The sequence below is a fragment of the Mustela nivalis genome, assembly GCF_964662115.1.
Source record: "Mustela nivalis genome assembly, chromosome: 2".
Classification (NCBI taxonomy): domain Eukaryota; kingdom Metazoa; phylum Chordata; class Mammalia; order Carnivora; family Mustelidae; genus Mustela; species Mustela nivalis.
This window is the reverse complement of record NC_139021.1, coordinates 153,848,187-153,873,448: the sequence shown is the minus strand read 5'-3', so window position 1 is coordinate 153,873,448 and position 25,262 is coordinate 153,848,187. Positions and strand designations below refer to the sequence as shown.

Here is a 25,262-nt window from a genome sequence, read left to right as displayed (position 1 = left end):
TGGAGGCAGCCCTTACATTTCCCTGACTTCACTCACCATCTCCCTTTGACTCCACTATTTCTTTACTTTGCCCTCAGTTCCCCTCATTACACTGGGGAGCAGTCTTGCTTAGTAAGACAAAGTAACAGAAATGTGGAGCGTATTGGGTGCTCATCAGAGAATGTTATGAATGGGAACTTTATGTTGCTTATAAATGTCATATGTCATAGCCAGAGGCAGACAGTTCATTGTTATTTATGAAAAATTTAAATGTCTTATATTTTTAATAGCATGTGCCTTACTTATACTAGCTACTTTGGCATTTTTGGGGAACAAATAGAGTTAACCTGTTATACATCAGTTAAGTGACTTCCCCAAACAGTATGATCTTTTATCCCAATCACCAATGACACATTTAATACAATGCCACTTATAAACTTGCAAAAAATGTGAAGATCAACTTGTAAGTCTTACTATTCTTTCATTTGAAGAGCAGTATTTTTCTATAATAATAAGTTTACCTGAACTACCCCCCAAACGTTTTTTATTTAATGTTTTATAGCAATAAGAAAAGGGAAATATGGCAAGTCTCACAAGTGCTTATCATTTGTGCTAATACAACTAACTCACAAATTAGAGGAAAATACTCTCACTCAGCTAACTAATGACTAATATTTATTTCAATAGATTGAGTGTTAAAAACCCCGAGTCTAATAATGATGTTATCCCTCAGCCAATACAGGAGAAACAGAAGTGGGCTTTGTTCCAACATTTGGGCCGTGTTACCTGAACCTTTATGGAAGCCCCAGAGAGTACACAGGATTCCCAGACCCCTATGATGAGCTAAATAATGGAAAGGTGAGTTTCTCAATTAAGGTTTACTATTAATGAACACTGATTAATGTGATTCTTTCTTATAATGGTTATAATTAAGTCTCCTATCTAGGGGACTCATACACACACATACACAAACAGACCTGATATGCGACTGATTAGGGGTCAAAGGACAGATGTCCCATGTTCCTCAAATCTTTGAATGCAAGGTTAGGAGAAGATCCTGGAGACCATCTAATTTGACAATGAGGAATGCGCAGTACAGCCGTTCCCCTGGGCCTGCACTTAGGGCAGATGTCTGTGATCAGTGCTGGCTCTTTCCCACGAAGCAAATGTATTGCCTCAGAATTCTGTTCACTACTGTGTTCTAGGAATGTACCACATGATTGGAAGTGACATGCCTGAAGAAACCATTCACCATGCCATATCCCATCCAACACCTTCATTTTATGGATAAGGATACAGAGGCCCAGAGATGAGAAAAATGCTCTTTCCAGCACATTAGAAGTAATGTCTTAGAGTCAGCTCTCAAGGCCCAAGAAAGGGACTGTGGTAGAGAGAAAACCCTGAGGGGGCAGGGCTAAAGTTCTGGCTGTGGAGGTGAAAGCCTTCCCTTCCTCTCCAGAAAGTTCTGTTGCCAGAACTGCTAGGTCTGGAGGAAGTATCCACTCTGCATCCTCATGCTCAGCCACACCCAGAACATCTTCCTCTTTTATTTCCTGGCTACTCTGAGACTTGCCCTGGCTGCCAACATGGCAGCCTTTCCTTCCTGAAAAGAGGAGAGAAGGAGCCAGGTTGATGCAGATAAACTCAGAGCCACTCTACTAAAGTAGGGTGAGGGGGACTTTGAGTACCTTCCACTCCCACCCCCAGCCTCCCGAAACCCCTTCAGGATTCAGAACATGGATTGAAAGCCTCTGACTTCGGTCATGGCTAAGATCCCTTTCGGCCCTGGCTCCCCTGGCTCTCTTTGGGATCCTTCCTCAAGTCACTGACTTTTCTTTCAGATACCAAAGACCTGAATTCAACTGAGAGAGCTACTGACTGACTGATTTTGGAGGTTAGGGCCATGGGAAGGAAACACAGTTGTAGCTGGCTGAGTCTGACTAGAGAAGGAGTTCTTTTTGCTGGTGTTTCACACCTAGAGGAATAATCCTGTGTTGTTGCCTTTCAGGGGGAAGGAGTTGCCTACAGAGGCAGAATCTTGGTTGAATTAAGCACTTTTCTTGAAAAGACACCACCAGACAAAAAGTTGGAGCCCATTTCAAATGATGACCTGCTGGTTGTGGAGGTAATTGTTGGATTGTGGATGATGCTTAGAATGGAAAAGGGTATGTTAGAGGATTGGTGGCTCGTAGGGACCTCCAGGAATTAAAGGGTCAGCTATGACAGAGTTAGAGAGAGACATGAGTCATAACAAGGACTTCTTGATCTATTTGATGCCCTTTTGATCTATCTAAAACGGCCCCATGAGGGTGATGAGTCTTGCTTCATTTTTTGTGCTGTTAATACCCTACCAAAATCTGGTAAGAGTGATGATACCCCAAAACTGAATGGCCTTTTACAATTGGGTTGTGTGTTCGTGGGGAGGTGGCCGTAAAAGCCAACCCAAGTGGCATAGGTGCCACTGCTAATAATTACCACTTTCAGAAGGAGGCATATCTCAGGATCCCAGCATATGAGGGAGTATTTATATTAATGCCCATATTACAACAGCTCAGAGCCCCACTCTTCCATAAAGACAGGAAGTCTTCCAAATCCATCTTCCCAACCATTTGAAGAAATGGTTGTTGTTCTTCTTCTTTTTTAATCATCTCTTTCCCCCCTGGGGAAACAACTTTTGCATAACACCCATGATCCATACGGTAGAGAGCTACAGATGTATTTTTTTTCCTAGTAACTTTTTCAGTGTTATTAACTCAAGGCAATAAATATCAAAAGAATATTATTATCATGAAATTGTTAAATGCCCCATTTTTCCTGGTCTATTAATTGACATCTGCAGTACAGATTTGTTAACATATGGGATAGATAGGTCAATATTAAATTAGCCCTGTCTCTGTTGCTCACGAAATGATTTCCAACACATCGTATACCATTATTATGGGTTTTAAAAATAAATTATGCTAGTTTTTTGTATTTTTATTTTTTAATTTCAAAAAACAATTAACACATAGCACTGTATAAGTTGAAGGTGCCCAGTGTGTTGATGTGGTTTATTTATATACTAGCACTATGATTACCACTGGTTGTGTTAGTCAACACATCCGTCACATCACATAATTATAATTTCTTTCCATGGTGGGAACTTTCCAGATATAGTCTCTGAGCAACTTTGAAGTATGTAATACAGTATCACTGACTATAATCATTGTGCTCTGCATTAGATCTCCAGAGTTTATTTTCCTTCTAACTGCAAGTTTATACACATTGACCAACATCTTCCAACTCTCCCAACCCCTGGTAACCACCCTTCTACTCTGTTTTTATGAGTTTGGCTTTTTCAGATTCCACATATACATGCTATCACACAGTATTTGTCTTTGTCTTTCTGACTTATTTCACTTAGCATAATACCCTCAGCGTCCAGCTGTGTTGTCACAAGTGACAATTTCCTTTTTCGTGGCTAAATAATATTCCATTTTGTGTATGTGTACCGCATCTTCCCCCCATCTATTTCTGAGAACCCCAGGTTGATGCTTACCTGTTCCAGAAACTTGAATTTTTGGTCAGAGCAGCTGGCTCACTGGTGCCCCTCTGCCCAAGGCCACTCCTTGCTGGATCCCACCCCCCCACAACACCCAACAAACTTCTTCCGGCTGCTTCTCTCCCCTTCACTTCCATTCCAAGCACAGGATAGACCCTTCTCTAATTTCCCTACATTCTATCGGAAATGAAACTGCAACTTTAGAAAAGCTTTTACCTCCAGTCTGGGACATACACAGTGAAATGAAAAACTTGAAGAAGCAGCTTAAGGTGCCTCATCTCAAAGCCTCTGGGCTCACACCAGCTCTCTGGGTCTCTCACAGTTGGGCTCCCTGTCTCTCTTCAACCTGCTTCCTTGCAGCAGGACTCAGCTCCCCATCGATCCCTACCCCCAGCACCACCTGTACACATGGCCACCTCAGGGTCCATGTCCAACTGCCAAGAGTTCCCAACCAAACAAGGCTTTCTCCTTCCTTCTAGCAGTCTCTTATCTGCCTGTTATGAGATTTGTGCCTTTCAGGATGAATGACCCAGAGAATATCCTTTCCCTTTAGAGGAAACTCTCCCTCCCCACTCCCTACCCCCTCCCCCGCCCCCATCACCCCAGAGCACTGTGGCCTTGTTCATTGAATCCCAAGAAGACAATATTAGGAGGTTAGAGTCCAAAGCAGTATATTCTGGATTTTCTAGTCCTGGCATGTTTAGAACATTGATAGTCCATTCGTGAGCCACACAGATTTTTAATGCAGTGCCTTTGTCTTCCCCTGAAAGAGAAGATTGTGCCACACATCCTTTCATAGGCTACCTCTGTCTGCAACCCTCAGGCTCAGGAAGGAACTTACACAACCACCAGCAAGCCACAGGGCATCAGTCTAGCTTCACACAGGGAAAATAATGCTTCTCCCCTTACGTGAGCACAGATTAGAACATAGTCCTGGCCAAAACATATGCTTCACACTTCATGTTACCAAACAGGACAGTTGAATTTAGGTTATTTAAGTTGTGAAAGAACCCTGGTAGGTATTCGTTTTATATTATAGTCAAAGGTCTATCCAAGCAGTTTTCTTAAAGCAAAGCAGTGGTCTGCCTTGAATGTGAATTCATCTTTCTACTTCTAGAATCAGAAACTGCCTAGAATTTTTAAGACCTAGTTTTCCCAGTTTTTATTAATTTACCTTATAAAAAATTTAGGGCAGATTTTTATTTTGTTTATCAGCCTCCTAAACAAGTGGCTATAAAGGACAGGTTATTACATTAACTCTTGGGAGATGAGTCTTTGAGAAATTATCGAGTCTCTCTCCATCACTCTACTCCTTATCCCTCTACCTATCCCCACTGATGTACAGACACATAAATAATACCATTTGTGACTTAAAATATCAATGGTGCTACAATGCCATTCTTAGCATTAACTAATGATTTTGACTACTCGAGTTATCCCAAAGTTTCTGATGTGTAGCCAGGAGTGATTTTGCTGAGGCAAGGATTTGAGTCAACTGTGCAGAAAGGCACATGCTCAGTTGGTTAAGCGGCTGCCTTCGGCTCAGGTCATGATCCCAGCATCCTGGGATCGAGTCCCGCGTCTGGCTCCTTGCTCAGCAGGGAGCCTGCTTCTCCCTCTGCCTCTGCCTGCCATTCTGTCTGCCTGTGCTCACTCTGTCTCCCTCTCTCTCTCTGACAAATAAATAAAAAAATCTTAAAAAAAAAAAAAAAAAGAAAGAAAGAAAAGAAAGGCACGTGCTGGTGAGTGCACCTAGCCAACCACCCAGCACCTCCCTGAGATTGAGTCTAGGGGCCTCTCTATTCCTGACACTGGTGTGCAACTCTTACTTAGGTCTGAAGGAGTCTGTCCTCACCACCCCCATTTTTTTCAGTTACTTTGTTACATTCCGTGGAGGTAATGATAAAATACTGTGATGCTCTTGAATTTTAGGGCTTGCTCTGATCTCAGGAACATCATCCTTGCAAATGATAAATCCGCCATAGCACATAGCAAAAGGGGACCATTGAAGACCTTGAGTTCTGGACTTACCCTGACTTTTCAAATCTTACTTCTGGAGAATCGGTCATAAATCAGGAAGTGTCTGTAGATGAAGTGTTTGCTGCAGGATCATGCAATGTAAACTTATTTTCTTTTGGCTTTTTACTCATTTTACTCATTAAAAAAGACACAGAGCCAAAAGCAGCAGGTTCCACCAGTCAGTAAGGTTCTGGACAGTCTTTCTCTCCACCCCACAGTTGATGATGATCAACTCGGAAGTCCAGGAATTGTCACAGATCTTAAGAACAAATCTAGGAAATGGGGGGGGGGGGGGGTAAAAGAGAGGGTGGGGGGTAAAATGGAGCAGCTTACATGCCATTTACTGTGAGGATCATGACAGAAAATGGCTAGAAACCCCCCAAAAGCCTCCGTGGAGACAGCTGGTGTGGCGTGGGTGGGTTCTGGACTTGGGTCATTACAGATCGGCTCTTAAGGATGCCAGCCGGACCTTGGCCTTAGGCAGAAAGGCTGTCATGGGTTCTTGGCAAATATAGTGCCTCTTTTGCTATGTTCTGTCACCAGAACACAATTTAAGTCCATGATCCTTTTTATTTTAAGCACTCATAATGGAGGTGCGAGAGGAAGGAGGGGTAGGGAGAGGCTCAACAAAGCATGGCAACTAGAATGCAAAACCCAATTTGTTTTTTTACTCCGAATGATTCAACACATACAGACAAAGAAGCATAGGTCATAACTTTAGTAAAAATAAAAGCAAAAAAAAAAAAAAACCCACACAAAAAAACCCAAAAAGTCAACAATATATAGTGTCCACAGTATATGTCAATCATGTAAGAGAACAGCTTTTTGAAAACTGAAATAGAAAACAGTGTTCTTTGATACAAATAACTAAACCCAGACAGAAAATGGCTTATGTCATAAATTTAATAAAAGCAGAAATGAAATCTCTACACCAAAACCCCAGTAACATTAAAAAAAACAAGAGAGGACCTGAGATTCTGAAGACTTAGCCACAGTGCAGGGGACCAGGAGCCTCGTAAGAGGGTGAGATGAGCAGATTTGCATGAGTGCTAGGAGGAGTAATGAGCCGTCAGTCTAGAAGGTTGATCCTGACCCTTTCCCCGTTTTCAAAAATCCCATGTTCTGGGTCATACCCAAGTAATGAAACTTCTGGTAACATTGAAGAGGGCAACTTCCTTGCTGTAAGATAATAGTACTAGTATTTGCTCTTTGGCCATGGTTCCTAACACTGAGCTCCTAAATCTCTTGGGATTTCCTGGGTAGTAGGAAAGTCTTTTGTTCTAATGAGGTGACTCATGGGCTCCTAAATGGGGCTACTCTTGAGAAAGACCAAGCCATGATTCGAAGCTTGGAACTTTCTGCTCCATCTCCCGTTCTCAAGAGGGGGGCGAGAAGTTGAGCTAATGACTGATCATACTTACATGATGAAGCCTCAGTAGAAATCCCCAAAATACAGGATTCAGAGAGCTTCTGGGTTGGTGAACACATACAGGTGTTGGGAGAGTGTTGTGTCCAAGACCTCTTGTCCCTTCCACATACCTTGCCCAACACAGCTCTTCTGTCTGGACATCCATCTGTAACCTTTATCATATCCTCTTATGATAAACTAGTAAACAGTAAAAAAAAAAAAAAAAAAAAATTCTTTTCCTGAGTTCTGTGAGCTGCTCTAGCCAGGTAATCAAACCTGAGGAGGAAGTCATGGGAACCTCCACCTTAGAGCCAACAGCTCGGAACCAAGACTTTCGACTGGCATCTAAAGTAGGGGAGGGGCAGCCTTGTGGGACTGAGCCCTTAATGTGTCCTCAGGTAGATAGTGTCAGGATTGAGGTAAATTGTTGGATGCCCAGCTGGTGTTGTGGAATTGCTTGGTGTGGGAAAATCCCCCCCACATCTGTGTAGTGTTGAGAGTGTGGTAGTCCTCTGACGGTAAAGGAGGAACACAGGGAGAGTGAATTTTTCCTATTTGGTTGCCAAAGAGCCCCGAGCTGTGCCACCTCCTGTTGCCCCAACCAAGAGATCCTTTGAGAGATGCAAACGGGCTCAACCTGTCACTTCCCTAAGGGATCAGACAGGTAAAAGATCAAGTGTTGCAATCCCATCCCTATTCAGACACCTGCTGGCTTCTGGAACCTCAGCCTGGCCCCTGAAGGACCCTGCTGTTTTGTCTCTATCATCTGGAATCTGTTCCTAGACCAGATTCTTCTACTCCTCTACTCCTTCTCAGTCTTTTCGTGTTGGACCTAAAGTACTGCAGAAGCATTTATGTCTGCTATTCAGTTAGAGCCTCCTTGAGTTCTCCCATCAGTCTGGCCTACATAAATGCTCAATAGATCTTGCTTGAAGTAGAACATTCCCTTCTTCCACCAGCTCCACCAGTGGCCAGCCATCTTTGGTAAACAGACCAAAGGTGGCAAATTAGGCAGTTTTCTTTGGCACAGCCTCCTTGTCACTGACCCTGAATGTCCCATGCCTAGTGGTCCCACAACCACTTTTAAGAGCTGTTGACTTGTTACCCCTTCTCAGTATTCTGTTTGACAAAAATAACCCCCTTCCCCAAATTTACTTCTGACACTCTACCCTATACACTTCCATCTACAACACGCACTGGTCTTTGATGATTAGAAAGAGAGCTCCAAGGCCTTACAGAGTCAAAGAAATATCCATCAGTGTTCAAGAGATCATCATTTACATTTTTTAACTTGCCCTGTTATGAGCAGTTTTGCCCCAAGGCTACTCAGGGAACAAAAGTTGAGGCTCCAGACTTCACTGAACTATGTTGGTTGTTCCTTCTTCTCTCCACCTCTTTGAGCCCGGAAGGCACAGAGGAAGTGGGAAAGGTCTGGGGGAGGGCAGGAATTCTCAGCTGCAACAGTCCAGAGCCTGGCTTTGGGGCGGGTGAGCATACTTTGGATGGCCTGCTCTTTGTGGAGCTGGAGCTGCTCCATCTCGAGTGGCGGCTCCCAGTGTGTGCTGGATCTGCTGGGAGGCGTGGTGATGTCCAGAACCCAGATTACTGTCTTAGAGCTCAGACTCACCAGGGGGAGGGTCCTACCAGAGCTTCTGCAGGTGACTGCAAGCTATGCTCAGGAAAATCCAGGGCGATCTAATGGAATCATGGCCACGTGGAGGTGTGCAAGGCAGAGCCAGCCCAGCCAGAGGTAGCATCCCCACCCTTTCCAGAGCCTCCCCAGGCACCGACCACCTCTCTTCTCGGCAGTCCCTGCATTAGCAGATGGCTCCAGCTTCAATGCTCATCACCGTTTCCGGACTTGGGCCCCAGTTATGTTTCATATTTTTGCTCTTTTGCTTCTCTTCTTTCATCCCAGTTGGTTTACAAAGAAGAAATTGTGCTGTATCTCCAAGTTCTTAACTAATACAAATGACTTCCTACTTTCTAATGTTCACACAGTTTAAACCAAACCCAGACTTCCCATAGCAGTACTGAACCATGGTCAGTTCTGGAGGATTAAGCTTACTACTTAGTGGGTAGTGAAGGGGGCTCCTGACAAATGACAAAAGTCTCTGAAACCCTCTCTATCAGAATGACAGTGGACTAATGAAGGGAAGTTTTTGGGTTCCGAGTGCTAGGCAGAGTCTCTGGGGTGTGGGGCCCAGCTCTGAGTATATTTGAAAGCCTCTCAGGTAATTCAATATGCAGCTAAGGTTTCAAACCAATGTTTTAGAAAGACTTTCAAAAACGTTTGAGACCCCGAGGGATTTCTGATGAAATCCTAGTGGAGGTTTTCATTATACCATGTCAGAAATTCCTTTAACCAAAACGGAGATTTTGTAATAGCAGAATGTCCTGGGGTTCTTCAAGACAGCAAACTACAGTCAGTGTCAGATGTTTTTTAAAACAGTCCTCAAGAAGTTAAAAATAGAATTACCATGTGATCCAAAAATCCACTGCTGTGTATATACACAAAAAAATTGAAGGCAGGGACCCAAATGGATATTTGCACAGCCATGCTCATAGCAGCATTATTCACAATAACCAAAAGGTAGAAGCAGTCCATTGATAGCTGTCCATCAATAGATGAATGGATAAACAAATGTAATATATACACACTGCTGAATTTATTACAAAAAGACACCATTAGAAGTGACTCTCGTGGGCGCCTGGGTGGCTCAGTGGGTTAAGCCGCTGCCTTTGGCTCAGGTCATGATCTCAGGGTCCTGGGATCGAGTCCCACATCGGGCTCTCTGCTCAGCAGGGGGCCTGCTTCCCTTCCTCTCTCTCTGCCTGCCTCTCTGCCTACTTGTGATCTCTCTCTGTCAAATAAATAAATAAAATTAAAAAAAAAAAAAAAAGTGACTCTCGTGCCTTGGCAGCCTAAACAAGCAAACCAGAACATAAGCCTATAAATGTCTCAAGGTTAAGAAATCAAATTGAGGGGTGCCTGGGTGGCTCAGTGGGTTAAAGCCTTTGCCTTGGGCTCAGGTCATGATCCCAGGGTTCTGGGATCGAGCCCCGTGTCGTGCTCTCTGCTCAGCAGGGAGCCTGCTTCCTCCTCTCTCTGACTGCCTCTCTGCCTACTTGTAATTTCTGTCTGTCAAATAAATAAATAAAATCTTAAAAAAAAAAAAAAGAAAGAAAAGAAAAGAAATCAAATTGAGTCTTGCATTGGGCTCCCTGATCAGTGGAGAGTCTGCTTCTCCCTCTCGCTCTAACCTCCCACCCCTGCCCCGGCCCCTGCTTGTGTACATGCGCTCTCTCTCTCTCAAATAAATAAAATCTTAAAGAAAAGAAAAAATCAAAACCAAAGGGCAAAAAATAGCAATTAACCCTCTAGGCTTTCCCAAATAATGCAACCACTTAAGCTCTAGCCAATCAAATAATTTCCTTGTTTTCCTTCCACATTTGTTCTATAAAAGTCTTTTCCTCTGGTTCTTGCAGGTAGAGCACTCTTAATTGCTTCTGCTTTGTCACTGCCCAGTCAAATATATGTTTGCTCAAATAAAATATTAAAAATTTTAATATACTTCCATCTGTCTTTCGGCAGTGCAATGCAGAATTAGTAGGTCTTAAAGAGGAAGGGAACTCTGAGACAGCCTGCAATGGCACTAAATCTTGAGGACATTACACTGAGTAGAGTATGCCAGTCACTCAAGGACACATATTGTTTGATTCCACTTACATGAGATACCCAGAGTAGTCAGACTCCTAGAAACTGAAAGTAGCTGGGAATGGGGAGCTGGGGTTTAATGGGTACAGGATTTCAATTTTGTAAGCTAGAATGACTTCTGTGGGTGGATGGTGGTGATGGTTGCACAACAATGGGAATGTCCCCGATGCCACCAATTGGACACATGGTTTAGATGGTGAATTTTATGTTCTGTGTATTTTATCACAATTTAAGAAGTTTTTGAAACTGTTGTCTAAGTACTTCTGTAAATGAAAGAACACATTTTTCAAAAATTAACATATAATGTATTATTTGCCCCAGGGGCACAGGTCGTGAATCATCAGGCTTACACAATTCATAGCACTCACCATAGCACATACCCTTTCCAACGTCCATAACCCCACCACCCTATCCCTCCCCCCACAACCCCCCAGTAACCCTCAGTTTGTTTCATGAGATTAAGGGTTTCTTATGGTTTTTCTCTCTCCCGGGCCCCATCTTGTTTCATTTTTTCCCTCCCTTCTCCCCATGACCCCTTGCCCTGCCTCTCAAATCCCTCATATCAGAGAGATCATATGATAGTTGTCTTTGATTGACTTATTTCACTGAGCATAATACCCTCTAGTTCCATCCACGTCATTGTAAAGGGCAAGAGTTCTTTTGATGGCTGCATAGTATTCCATTGTGTGCATATGTGTGTGTGTGTGTGTGTGTGTGTGTGTGTGTGTGTGTATCACCTCCTCTTTATCCATTCATCTGTTGATGGACATCTAGGTTCTTTCCATAGTTTGGCTATTATGGACATTGCTGCTGTCAACATTCAGGTGCACATGCCCCTTCAGATCACTACATTTGTATCTTTAGGGTAAATACCCAGTATTGCAATTGCTGGGTCATAGGCTCTATTTTCAACTTTCTGAGGAACCTCCATACTGCTTTCCAGAGTGACTGCACCAGCTTGCATTCCCACCAACAGTGTAGGAGGGTTCCCCTTTCTCCACATCCTTGCCAACATCTGTTGTTTCCTGACTTGTTAATTTTAGCCATTCTGACTGGTGTGAGGTGGTATCTCACTGTGGTTTTGATTTGTATTTCCCTGATGCCGAATGATGTTGAGCACTTTTTCATGTGTCTATTGGCCATTTGGATGTCTTCTTTGCTGAAATGTCTGTTCATGTCTTCTGCCCATTTCTTGATTGGATTATTTGTTCTTTGGGTGTTGAGTTTGATAAGTTCTTTGCAGATTCTGGTTATTAGCCCTTTATCTGATATGTCATTTGCAAATATCTTCTCCCATTCTGTCAGTTGTCTTTTAGTTTTGTTGCCTGTTTCCATTGCTGTGCAAAGCTTTTGATCTTGATGAAGCCCCAGTAGTTCATTTTTGCCCTCGCTTCCCTTGCCTTTGGTGATGTTTCTAGGAAGAAGTTGCTGTGGCTGAGGTTGAAGAGGTTACTGGCTATGTTCTCGTTAAGGATTTCAATGGATTCCTGTCTCACATTTAGGTCTTTCATCCGTTTTGAGTCTATTTTTGTGTGTGGTGTAAGGAAACAGTCCAGTTTCATTCTCCTGCATGTAGCTGTCCAGTTTTCCCAACACCATTTGTTGAAGAGACTGTCTTTTTTCCATTGGAGATTTGAAAGAACACATTTTTATCCAGGACAGAAGACCTACCCATGATTGTGATTCATTTAATAGAATGAAGGCCATGGTATGAATGAATAACAAAGGGAAATCAGTTAATTAATATCCTACCAGGATCAAGTAATTTTTATTAGCTTCCTAGAGGTGAAAAGTGTCATTACTTTGCCACTTAGATTATGGTACACTAATTGGTAGCAAGGTAGGAATGCAAAAAAAGCAAATCAACAACAGCAAGGGTCATCATATGCCAAAGTTTGATAGCAGTGTGGCCTCCAGATCTCACATGGAAAGACTGCAGATCTTGGAGTTCCTTCTCTAGGGCCTTTCAAACTAAACTTGCTGTGGTGAGAATTTGTCAAACGATTTGAATATTATCCCTCATGGGTCTCTGCAAGCTCTCTAGTGAAGCATGTAGCCAATGTGGTCACACCATAATAACCACTGTAGTCTCAACCCCAAGCTGGGCAAGCATCTACAGAGACTGGCTGCCAATAGGGACCTGGAAAGGTTCTAGATGTGGACAATATTAAGGGACAGAATGCCTAGGACATAATGAAATACAGCAATTTAAAGCATTGCATGCCTCTGTTTGGCTAAAGAAGGCAAGGTACCCAATGATCAGTGGGGACATGATCCACAAAGAAGGAGAGATGCCATCTGAGCAAGGATTTGGGGGCAGGAGGTGGATTCAAGAGGCTTTATGTGCCTAAATGTAGGAAGGCCAGAAGGGCTCATGATCATGCCTGCTAGGCTAAAGGTTTCTCAGTGTGGTCATTATTGGCCCTCTGTTCAGCTCCTTCACACACACTAACACTCAGTCAGCCGGCAATTTAAAAAAAAAGAGAGAGAGAGAAAGAGAGAGAGATGGGGCACCCAGGTGGCTTAGTGGGTCAAACCTCCGCCTTCGGCTCGGGTCCTGGGATCGAGCCCCTCATCAGGCTCTTTGCTCAGCGGGGAGCCTGCTTCACCCCATCTCTCTGCCTGCTTGTGATTTCTCTCTCTGTCAAATAAAATAAAATCTTTAAAAAAGAGAGAAAGGAAAAAAAAATTGATTTCTATTTCAGAAAACAGATAAGTAAGTTCAACTAAATTCACTTGTTTTTAAAATCTTACATTAAAAATCTTCCTTGTTAAAAAAAATAATCGTTTTTGATTAGAAAATTAATACTTAAATAATTCAAACAATTAAAAAGGTAGAAAGTAAGGTTAGCCAGAACCTCTCTACCTTCCCCAGTGTAACTGTTAACAGTTTTATTCCTATTCTTCCAGACTTCCTTCATGCATATGCCAATATTAAACTATATATTCAGTGGGTTTGCCTAAAAATGCATTTTTTCCTTGTTTGCACATATGGGTCTACTTGTATTTTTATTAAATTTATTCCACTATATGAATGTAACATAGTTTATTTAACCAGTGACTTATTGATAGACATTTGTATTGTTCTCGTTTTTTTTCTCTATTCCAGTCAACACTGCAGCAAACATCCTGGCACTTCTATCTTTGCCCACTTGAATGAGTCCTAGAGAGAATGCTAGATTTAAGAACATTTTCTACTGGCATTGAATTCAACACAAATTATTAGGTTTAAAATTACACCTCCTAGAAACCTACATGTAAATTAGAGTAAAACAAGTCTCACTGAGCCTCATGTCTGTTTGTACTTTATAGAAATACCAGCGAAGGCGGAAGTATAGCCTGTCTGCTGTGTTCCATTCAGCCACCATGTTGCAAGATGTTGGCGAGGCCATTCAGTTTGAAGTCAGCATTGGGAACTATGGCAACAAGTTTGACACGACTTGTAAGCCTTTGGCATCAACCACTCAATACAGCCGTGCTGTATTTGATGGTAAGAGTCACTCTAACCATCTCTCCTTCCACATTGACAGTGGGTGTACCACAGGACAAGAAGCACCTGGCATAGTCTCCCTTTGGCAGCCATTATGCTCAGTATATGCTTTGTGGGAAGAAAAGGTTGAATGGGGAAGAGAGGTGTCTGGAGTTCAATCATCTTCAAGACTGGTCAAACCCAATAAGTCATAGGCCCTTTGCCAGGGTCTGAACCCTAGTTCCCCCTCCCATGTCCAACTTTCACACTGGCTCTGCTTTGTAAAATCACAAGATGGCAACTTGCTGAACTCGGAGCTCCCCTAAATCAGCTCCTGCTCTGCCCAGCTCCACCCAACCCAAGCCATAAACTACTCTTAGATTGAGTAGTTGAAGTGGACGGGACTTGGGCTCAGGCCCTGGAAAATCTAACTTCTGGCCCTCATTCTGTGACTCGCCAGCATTGTGACCTTAGCCATATCACTTAATTGTAAACTTCAGTTTCAACCACTTCTCCAGAGTTGCTGTGAGGATTGAATCGCTGTATTTGAACACAGGTGGATGAGAAACAGCCCCCACTTTTAAGTTTACATTCTAGTGTGTAAAATAAGTCATAATAGAAAGTGGAGTATGAAAATGCTCTAGCGAAGGTTTCAACAAATGGTTTAAGAGTATACAGAAAGGAGAGAGAAATGCTGATCAAATGTTCCAACAGTATTGCTATAGTTTTTAACTAACTTCTGTATATAAACAGTGTTAAAATATCAAATGTGCTAGAAAATGTCAGCTGATAATTCTTAACTATCATAAGGCTCTCAGTAATACAAAACCCCATGTATCCAGCTAAGGCTTTAGCAAAGAGAAAAAATTCTTTTTTTTTTTTTTTTTGCCCCAGTTCCAACAAAAATATTTACTTAGAATAGCACTTTTCAGGTGCAGAAACATACAATCTAACCCCCTATGCTGTGTATTTTCTGCTGCCATGTTGTGGAATCATCAGTGATGTTCAGACATATGATCCTGAACCCCTACGAGATCCTAAAATTGTTGTATTCAGTTTACTAGGGTATTTTAGAGATATTTCCAAAACAACTATCCCTCAGTTCCTTCAAATAAAACTTAAAACCCAGATCACCCCAAACCATTCAGGGTACAGATCGATCAGTAGCCCAGTTTGCATAAATGCATTAAGTGTCCAGTGTTCATCAACTCTCAATGTTCTACACCAGGGAACTACTATTATTACCTGCCTTGGGCCCATACAAAGCCAGTTGTTACCCTGACTTCTTACTGGGAGGACATTAGTCATCGCCTGGATGCGGTAAACATTCTCCTAGCCATGGCAGAACGGTTGGTAAGTTTATCTTTCCTACATTTCCTTTCCACCAAACAGTAAATTATGTGTTAGTTTTAGGCTAGATCCCTCTAACACAAGACCTCAGGATACAATGATGAGATAAATGTTCTTTTGTACAGTTGAGGTAGGTGTTCCAAGGCTGGTACAGAGGTTTGGTGGTAATGAGGACCCAAACTCCTTCCCTGTTGTTGCTCTCCCGTCACTAAGGCGTTGTCATTGTCTGCACAGTTGAGGCAGCTCAGCGCTACACCTGCCCTCCAGCCTGAGGGAAGGGAATGGGGAAGTAGAGGACACAGGCCTTTCCCTTGAAGGGAAAGACCCAGAAGTCACATACTTGACTTCTACTCATTCTCCGTTGACCAGAATCCAGTCACACAGCCACATCCTTCTTTGGATAGGTTGGGTTACTACTTCTTGGGTTAGCAGATGACCAGATGAAAGCCCTCTTACTGAGGAAGGAGGGAGTGGGTATTGAAGTAGGAGGACAACCCACAGTTTCTGCCACAATGAGGTGTGGCATGGAGAATGGTTCATTCCAGTTGAAACATGTAGCCCTTAGAGCTTTACTGTTAATGGGGTAAAAATCTCCACTGTGGGAGGGGTTGGGCTCAAGGAACCAGAGCCTGACATGTTATATTCTCTTTGTAAACTAGAGGACCTTGTTTGGAGGTTGGGGGTACCTTCTGGTTAAAACTGTATAGATGCAGTATCTGTAATTTTCCATCTAGTTGACATTGATGAGAAGGGGGTCATGGTTGGGCTATGTCTTAAGTCAAAGATACTACATTACTTCTATCAGGTACTAATAAAAATCCATCTATTATTAGTGTTTTGATTTCCAGATTACATTCGTGTTAATATTTTCTAAGCTTTAACCTCTGTCAGGGTGGGACCAACATGTGTGGGGATCCTGGAATATACCTGAACAAAGAGTCCATGGCAAAGCCTGAAAAGACTGTTTTATGTTATGAAGACAATATTGAAGGAGAATTGTAGGTTTAAGTCAACTGAAGCATAATCGTTCCCATAACAAAGCTGCAGGTGATATGCGGTGTAGTTATGGTATGAATTTTCAGTCCTCTGTCTTGAGGAACTTAGTAAAGAATTGGTCACCCCTCTATTCTGATGATGTTTTGGGTGTTCTTCAGCCTTATTCATCAACATTGACCAGGCTGTCCATACTCCATGCTCAGCTGGACAGGATGGTGTTTTCCCATGATCAGGTTTATTCTAGTCTTCCTGATTTCTGCAGTTATAACTCCTTTCTCCAAGAGTGAGAAACCCCATTTGTTCATTTGGTAAATCCTAAAATCCACAGATAAACCACTGTGAAAAGCAAATCAGTTTAGAGTTTGATATGTTCATGGTTCTTTCTTTTCTTTAAACTGAGGGTGTATCATCAAAATATTATGTTCAAAAGTTATTTGGGTTAGTTTGGTGTAGTTATGCTATTCATCTGCAATAGCAGTCATTTGTTTCTGTTCTATGTTCCATGTTGGGGTTCCTTCCCCCCATCTTTATTGATTTTATTTTATTTCCTCTTTGAATACATAAAATATTTACATGGTTTCAAAGGCCAAAGGTGTAGGAGAGATTGTCCTATTACTTGTACATGTCAGCATTGATTGCATTTTGAAGACAAGTGAATAGTGCTAAGCTATGGTGAGCATTTTTAAATGTAAGAAATTAAATGCTCTGGGTTTTCTGTTAAGCCTTTTGTGCATTTTTTTCTTAAAGATAAACGTTCAACCTTTACTGAGTTTAACAGCATAATGCACAATGACCAATTATTTCCTCTTTCCAAATTCTCCAGCAATTGAATCTTGAGGCTCTGAAAGCAGGGATGCAAGGTAAAGTTCCTGCAAACCAGCTGGCCGAAATATGGTTGAAGCTGATTGATGAAGTTATAGAAGATACAAGGTACAGTGACCTTGTTCCTATCTCAGAATTCCCAGTCATGCTTTCCTTCCTAGAACTGTAAGACTAAAAGACCCTCTAGGATTGTTTCCATTGTTTGCCTGAAAAAAAGTCGAGGTTCTCAAAAGGCCCTAGTCACTGGGAGGAGTCTCTGAATCACCACCTGGAAAAGCTCCACTTTCGGATTCTGGGCCAGCCTCCGGGAGGGGAGGCCAGGAGGCTGGAGGCCTCTTCTGGAAGCACCTCCCAGGGCAGCCCAGGCAAGCGGTGGGGAGACGGAAGGAGGGAGCAGGCCTAGGCCTGACTCGCTCCGTCAATCCCTGTGTGCCCACTGCCAGGAGAAAGGGGACTCCTGGCTCCCACAGAGAAGGGGGCCTCAGGGTGGGGCATTGACTTTGCCATTCAGAATAACAGTCCTAGTTCACAAACATGTTTTTAGAAACAGCCTTTTTACTTGCCTTTTTAACTGAGTGCCTATTGAACTGTGGCTAAGACTCCCTTCACAAAGCCAGTAGATTTGACTTGAGCCGGAAACCCTTTTAGGACTGTGACTTTGGGGAAACAGCTCAGATCCCAGGGCATTTGGAAATCAAAGGGGGAAGTGATTCATCCCAAACTCATTTTAAATATTGACTAATAGTGCAGTGGACAAGGAAGTTACAAAAGAAAAGCCTATTGAAAACTTCTCCTAAGCAGCAAAAATCAGGAATGGTTCCCCACCCCCTCCCTCACCCCCAACTCTGGGCTGACACCCTCAGTCTCCCTGTCGTCTTGTGCCTTCTAGTGGTTTCACTAGGTCATTGAAGCCCAGCTGAGATCAGAGCCCTGCTGGCATTTCAATTCAGAGGATTTAAAGCTGGGTCTTAAAGGTCATCTCTCCCAGTCTCCTTATTTAGGGGTGAGCAAAGAGAGGCCCAAGGAGGTGAAGTGGTGTATTTGATAACCAGAGCTGGGTTTTTCCACACAACTTTTCCCACGACATGCTTCACACAGGCAACATCTCTTTATGGAAGGTCTCCTGTGTGACTTTGGAGCTAGCGGCTTCCATATGCATTTTGTGCCTTGAGGAATTATTCCTGGGACTTAACCTTTCCAGCCTATGACCACAATTACTAATGCAACCAAACAGAAATATTCGGTAATACCTTCGTGTGGAAAATTCTGTGAATTTCAGGATTTGCTGAGCAAAACATAGAACCATCTATTGACACAGGTTTTGAACCAAATGGATGTGAACTGTTTTTGAAGGATCAAATGGAATCTTTTTAACGTGATGTAACAGGAAACTTGTGTTTAAAGGAAGTCATGCTGGGATTTCCTTCATTTAAGAAGCTAGGGGACCAAAAAAATAAATAAATAAAAAGAAGAAGCAACAGCAGCTAGGGGACATTCAAATCCATGGAATTTCTAGGTAGAAACAATGTGAGTAGAACTTCCTGGAATTGGTGACAGGCTCACCCAGAGGCCCCACCAGCTGCCACGGTGAGAGGAAGACTCCGCAGAAGAAGGAGAATTCTGGCCCTAGCTCAGCGGTTCTAGACTTTTCATTTTAATGGTAGCTTTGCCTCCACAAGTGATTCTTAACCTTTTGGGAAACTAATGGTCCCCTTCAAATATCTAATGAGATGGATAATGAGGAAGACAAAGCTTAATGACGAAGGCCACATCATTCAGACTTTACTCAGCAGTCGGCATTGTTCTAAGTGCTCTCCATTTATGAATTCATTTATTCTCACAGCGGCCCTAACAGTTAGATGCTCTTGTCCCAGCTTTGAAGATAGGAAAACAAAGAGATTAACTGCTCAGAATCACAGAACTAGTAAATGGTGGGTCAGGATTTGTACCCAGATGGTCGGCTCCAGAGCATGGGGTCTTTGTCATACGTGGCAAGGCCTGCCAACACGGACACAGATTTTAAAATAAGTTCCAGGAGTTTGCAGACCTGCCAAGACCCCCTGCCCTCCTCCACGCACTGCCTAGAGGTGTGTGGTCCTTGGGAACCCTTCTGCTGAATGCTCTGTGATCTGCCTTCATCTTGTGGGTCTGTACTCCGGTTGTAAGAAGCAAAAAAAAAAGGAAGATGTGTTCCTCCCAAATGCTGCAGCTGTTTCCATCTCCTCTCCAGTGACTCCACGGGGTCTGGAGTTAAACCCAAGAAATTGCTTTGGAATGTTAATCCCCCTCCCCGCAATGCTCAGAATCTGTCAAGCAGGTCGGCTCTGCCAATACCACAGACACGGCTCCCAAGATGGAAGTCAAACGGAAATGGATTCGACAGCTCTGACACCCAGAAAGCTGTTCTGCAGAATATCTGTTTCATTTCATTTCTTTCTTTAGGTACACATTGCCTCTCCTGGAAGGAAAAGCCAATGTCACAATTCTTGACACTCAGATCCAAAAGCTGCGGTCCCGATCTCTCTCCCAGATCCACGAGGCAGCTGTGAGGATGAGGTCTGAGGCCACGGAGGTGAAGTCTACACTGGCGGAAATCGAGGACTGGCTTGAAAAATTGCTCCAACTGACTGAAGAGGTAGAACTTTTTAACTCCTCAAAGGTCACTTGGTATGGAAGAGGGATTCTGTGGAATGGCACCACGGCTAGAGAAGGCGGTTGGAGAATCTAGTATCTGGGATATTGAGCAGATCTGACAAGAGCAGGCAGCTGAGGAGTTACTGTGCTGGGATGCTCATGGGTAATGGGCTGAGCATCACTGAAATGGGGACGGGAGAAGAACATTGAGTTGGGGGTCCTGGAAAGGTCTTCACGGTCGATAAATCATTGTCATTACCATGATTTAAGCAGAGAATACCTCAAGTTGAGGGATAACGTCAGATCTGTGGCACAGAGGATGGACGTGCCCTCTTTGCTTGGGATTGGGAAGACCTGCTTGCAAATTCTGAATCTACCATGTGTAAACTTGGGCAGCCTCTGTAAGCTTCAGTGTCCCCATGTATAAAACGGAGACCATTGTAGTACTCCCTTCACAGCACTGTATTGTGAAGACTCAAGGAGATGATGACTGTAAAGGGCTTAGCACAGTACGCAGCACACATTAACCTCTGGGGACTGGAAATCCAAGAGCGTAGGAAACCCCTCCGACTGGGCTTCAGAGTTTCAGCTGGAGGGGGATCATCCTATAGTTGTGGATAGAAATACATGTGCCAAAACATGGATTGTTAGTAATTTTTATTTTCTGCTTTCTGTGTTTTAGTACTTTCAAAGTTCCCTTATGGTGAACGTATATCCCCTTTATAATCAGAAAAAGGGAGGTTTAAAAAAAAACTAAATGAGGGGCACCTGGGTGGCTCAGTGGGTTAAAGCCTCTACCTTTGGCTCAGGTCGTGATCCCGGGGTCCTGGGATCGAGCCCTGCGTCTGGCTCTCTGCTTAGTGGGGAGCCTGCTTCCCCCTCTCTCTCTGCCTGCCTCTCTGCCCACTTGTCTGTCAAATAAATAAATAAAATCTTTAAAAAATAAATGAATATCTCCAATTGGGCAAACACAGGATTGTGAGCTGGGGATGCTTTGTCTATGTCCTGTGACCTGTGTGAATCCTGTAACCCTTGACCGCTGTCAAGGGCTTTCTTCAGATGGTGGGTGAGAGAAGAGGGGGTGTTTGGTCAAATACCTCTCAGCGCTGTGGAGGGCAGGGTTTGGGCGGTGAAGCTCCCCTCTGCTTCGCCCTGTTCCTTCCGGCCAGCCGCGGTCTGCCTCCCAGCCCCACGGGCTCCGGGTGGTCCCAGAAGGTAGGTGACTCCGGAATTCAGGCAGATCCCCACCCACAGAGTTTCTGGGCTAAGGGGAGCCCTGAGGAGCCAGTGGGTGGGGCGTCCAGTCCCTCCGCCGCCGTCAGACTAACTCCAGCTCCGCCCCTTCTCCATCCGCCCGCGTGACCAGCCGCAGAACAGCATGCCCGACGTTATCATCTGGATGATCCGGGGAGAGAAAAGACTGGCCTATGCACGCATTCCCGCCCATCAGGTTCTCTACTCCACCAGTGGGGAGACTGCGTCTGGCAAGTACTGCGGGAAAACCCAGACCATCTTGCTGAAGGTACGGCCTCACCCCCGTGTACTGTGAACTGCTTCCACGCACAACCCGCATTCCCGGGAAGGGGCTGCTTTATTGCTGATCACAGGGTGACTAGGGCGATCGTGATCAATTCCAACCCATTTGGGGGCACCTTCCCCCGGGGCGGTAATTCCCAGAGAGTGGCGGGCGTCTGCTGGCATTCAGTCAAGGACACTTCTGGAGAGATCTCTGTGACACTAATAGTAACGTGCCATTGTGAATGCCGTGCTTTCTGGCAGGAATTTTCCTCTTATTTCTAATGGCTCGTGCTAAGCAAGGCCTGCTTCCCTTCCCTTGTAGTGAGTGTTCAGGAAGAGGAAAAAAAGAAGTAGTAGAGATAGTCTGTGCAGCCTGTGCCCTCACGAACTGGTCTTCAGATTGAGAACTGAGAGTCTGCTGCTTTAGAGCAGTTCTGAACATTTTTAGAGCTCCTTTAAGAACCTACCAGCCCTCTCTTTCAGAAGCGTGCACATTTCACATGCAACCAACGTTTAATACGTGATCCAGGAGCTTCGTAGACCCCGTAAGCCCACCCCAGGACCCTGCATTAAAAACTGCTCTGTGTGTGCTTATGGAGAACCAAGGGAGGGCCCAGGGCTGAAAACCTAGAAATCCAAAACAGTCCCATGGGCATGGTTTGGCATCCCTGTCCCCGGCCAGTCCCAGCCCAGTTCTTTGGATTTGGGAGAAAGAAAGAAAAATCAACAAGAGAAAAAGCAGCCAGGGAACAGTGTTCTTTTAAAACATGGAGATATCTCCTAATTTTTTTTTTTTTTTAAAGATTTTTTTTTATTTATTTATTTGTCAGAGAGAGAGCGAGTGAGAGCGAGCACAGGCAGAGTGGAAGGCAGAGTCAGAGGGAGAAGCAGGCTCCCCGCAGAGCAAGGAGCCCGATGTGGGACTCGATCCCAGGACGCTGGGATCATGACCTGAGCCGAAGGCAGCTGCTTAACCAACTGAGCCACCCAGGCGTCCCGATATCTCCTAATTTTTAATAAATGTACTCATTGTTCTTTAATCAGGAGGGTGAAAATAGAACCAGAGTGATTATCTTCCTTCACGTATCTCTGGGTGGAATAAATGTTACTTCAGGTAGAACCACAATGACAGTTGTGTCTGTAAGCAGTCGGTGGAAGCAAACTGATTAATAAATAAAATTTTACAGTGGATGGGGGAGGAGGCAACATGGTATTCTCCGTGCTAGGTTTTAGAACCTGGTGGATAAAGATCAAAATGCTTCCAAGACGATGTTGTATGTATTTATTGATTTTGTTAACACTCATTATCCAGTTTAGGGAGATGTTGAATTCATAGGGGTTTTTTGCTCAAAAAATTATTGAAGACCCCAGAGAGCTTTTGTCTTTGTGGGCTATAGCTATCAATATTTATTGTAATAGAAATTAAAATGAGAAATTTAAAAAATATTTATTACTTCATTTTAAAATAACAATAATTAAACCCATTATATGTTAATATAAATTACATATTTTTAATAAAATATAACTGCATTCTCTTTACAAAATTAGAAGGGCATTTTACATTTTTGCAAACCTCTTTAATGCCTGGCTTCACAGAAATACAACTGGATTCCCATATCTGCTTCTACAGTTGATCTGATAGAATAAGTTGTTTGGTTAATTATATGAAGAGGGGGCGCCTGGGTGGCTCAGTCAGTTAAGCATCTTCCAGTCATGATCCCAGGGTCCTGGGATAGAGCCCTCAACCCCCCCCCCCATTTCTCAGTGGGTGGCCTGCTTCTCCCTCTGCCTGCCACTTCCCCTGCTTGTGCTCTCTCTCAAATAAATAAAATCTTTTTAAAAATTTCTAAAAAATAAAAGAAGTCTATGAAGAGAATTGGGCCTCACATAGATACGTAATTGGACAATGGAAGAGTATTTTAATATCCTTTTCAGATAATTGTGGATACACATTTTTTGGTATAACATTAGACTCAAGTAGTAATAACCTCTAAAAGGTGATTACAATATGGAGTTTGAAACCATATCAGTGAACTTTTCATTCTCAGCTGCATTGAAATCCATTGGTTTATTTTGTACTTTGAATGATTCTATTATCCATGCATGATTCTATTGTCCAAGCATTTAGCATTGATCATTTAGAAAGTAACCAGTTCATTGAGTTATGCAGAACTTCCTAATGTTGACACATTTCATCTTACAACATTGAACGAAAATCACTTTAATTAATATCACTCATCCAAAAAGTCTCTGTGTATCAGAATGCTATCAGGCTCACCATGACAGATATGTTTTCCAAAATTCTCATTTTTACTTGAAAGCCCGAATTTTATTATTGGCAACAGAATGCAGTCAGTTATTATACCTGAAGCGGCAGTCCTGTTTTATGTTCAAGGAAACCTCTGCCCCATAATCAAATCTGAATAATCATATTTGTCTGTCAGTTGCTGTTTCAAGTAAAAAAGTTTTCTATTAAAAGAAAAGGCTAATTCAATTCACATTTCAAGCACTTGCACAAGAGCTTTTTCTCAAGATACACATTAATATGCAGCAGAAGTGGGTTGTGTCTACTTTCCCTTTCATTACACAAAATATTAAGATGTACTCTTAATGGGCTCCTGGCTGGCTCATTCCATAGAGCACATGACTCTTGATCTCAGAGTCATAACTGGAGCTTACTTAAAAAATAAAAAAATTTAAAAAGACGTACTCAAGAATCATGATTTGATAAGATTAGTAATTTTTACTGTTTTTTGGAGGGAATTCATAAGTAGAACTAGTATTTGTTTTCTTCATTGAGTGAGGAAGAAGATTATGACACGGGTGGAGTTTGGTGCTACTGCCCCGATTCCCACTGCAATGCCCAGAGTCTCATCTATAGGCTTTCGTACCATCAATGCAGCAAAAAAGACAAGGAACATCTTGGTATTATTATTAGGAAAGCAGTTTAACTTCAAGAACCTCCTAGAAAAGTCTCAAGGACACATGGGGGTCCATGGCTCACATTTGGTGAACCCTTGCTTTTATTGTTATTATAATCTCTGCTTGTAGGGTCATTTGGAAATGCTCAAACGCAAACATAAAATTAGACTGGGGAAAGGGATGCTTGGATATTCAGTCTGCTTTGGGCTGGAACTCAGTGTCATAGCCTGTGCTGCCCCCAACTTCACAGAGCGTGTTATTGTGTGTCTCACAGTACCCGCAGGAGAAAACCCACGGACCAAAGGTGCCCGTGGAGCTGCGAGTGAACATCTGGCTGGGCTTGAGTGCTGTGGAGAAGAAGTTCAATAGCTTCGCAGAAGGAACGTTCACCGTCTTTGCTGAAATGGTACCTTCAGTGACATCAGCGTCTTTTCCTCTTGGTGGTAGGGGTGGGGGTGTTCCTGTTACTTGTCCTTAGAGAAAGCATTCATCCTTCAGCACCCGGCCATCAGTACTACCTAAAATCCCATCCGAGGGACCTTCATCTGGGGGGATGGGGAAGGACTCACGGGAGGTTTTCTTGTCCACGTCGGGACCCACCAGAGTGATTCACATGTAGACAACCCAGTAAGGAGGGTGCTGGGGAGGTGCAGACGTGGAGAGGCGTGCTTGGAGCTGGGGGTCTTTGGAAGGCAGAGGATATATTCCTCATGTAGGGAAATCTTCCCTAAGTGATTGTAAAACTGTGTATCCTGTTGAAGATTCTGACTGCCGGGGCCACCCTGGAAATTCCGATTGTGTCACTGAGAGAGGGATTAGCAGCAGCAAGGATTCCCTTGTGGGTGGACATGGGGCCTCAGTGGACCACTTGGGGAAACAATGAAAC

At 43.4% G+C, this 25,262-nt stretch overlaps 1 protein-coding gene across 4 annotated transcripts in view; it reads left to right on the top strand.

Moving 5' to 3' along the window:
- Positions 1–25,262, top strand: part of MYOF (myoferlin) — a 158,649-nt gene that overhangs the window by 80,339 nt on the left and 53,048 nt on the right. For all 4 annotated transcript variants that reach the window (XM_082721978.1, XM_082721976.1, XM_082721977.1 and 1 more), the window contains 8 exons: positions 713–837; positions 1,988–2,104; positions 13,978–14,155; positions 15,363–15,487; positions 17,304–17,410; positions 19,745–19,937; positions 21,303–21,458; positions 24,651–24,782. In XM_082721978.1, coding sequence (XP_082578104.1) covers positions 713–837; positions 1,988–2,104; positions 13,978–14,155; positions 15,363–15,487; positions 17,304–17,410; positions 19,745–19,937; positions 21,303–21,458; positions 24,651–24,782 — 1,133 coding nt within the window. The remainder of the gene's footprint in view (positions 1–712; positions 838–1,987; positions 2,105–13,977; positions 14,156–15,362; positions 15,488–17,303; positions 17,411–19,744; positions 19,938–21,302; positions 21,459–24,650; positions 24,783–25,262) is intronic.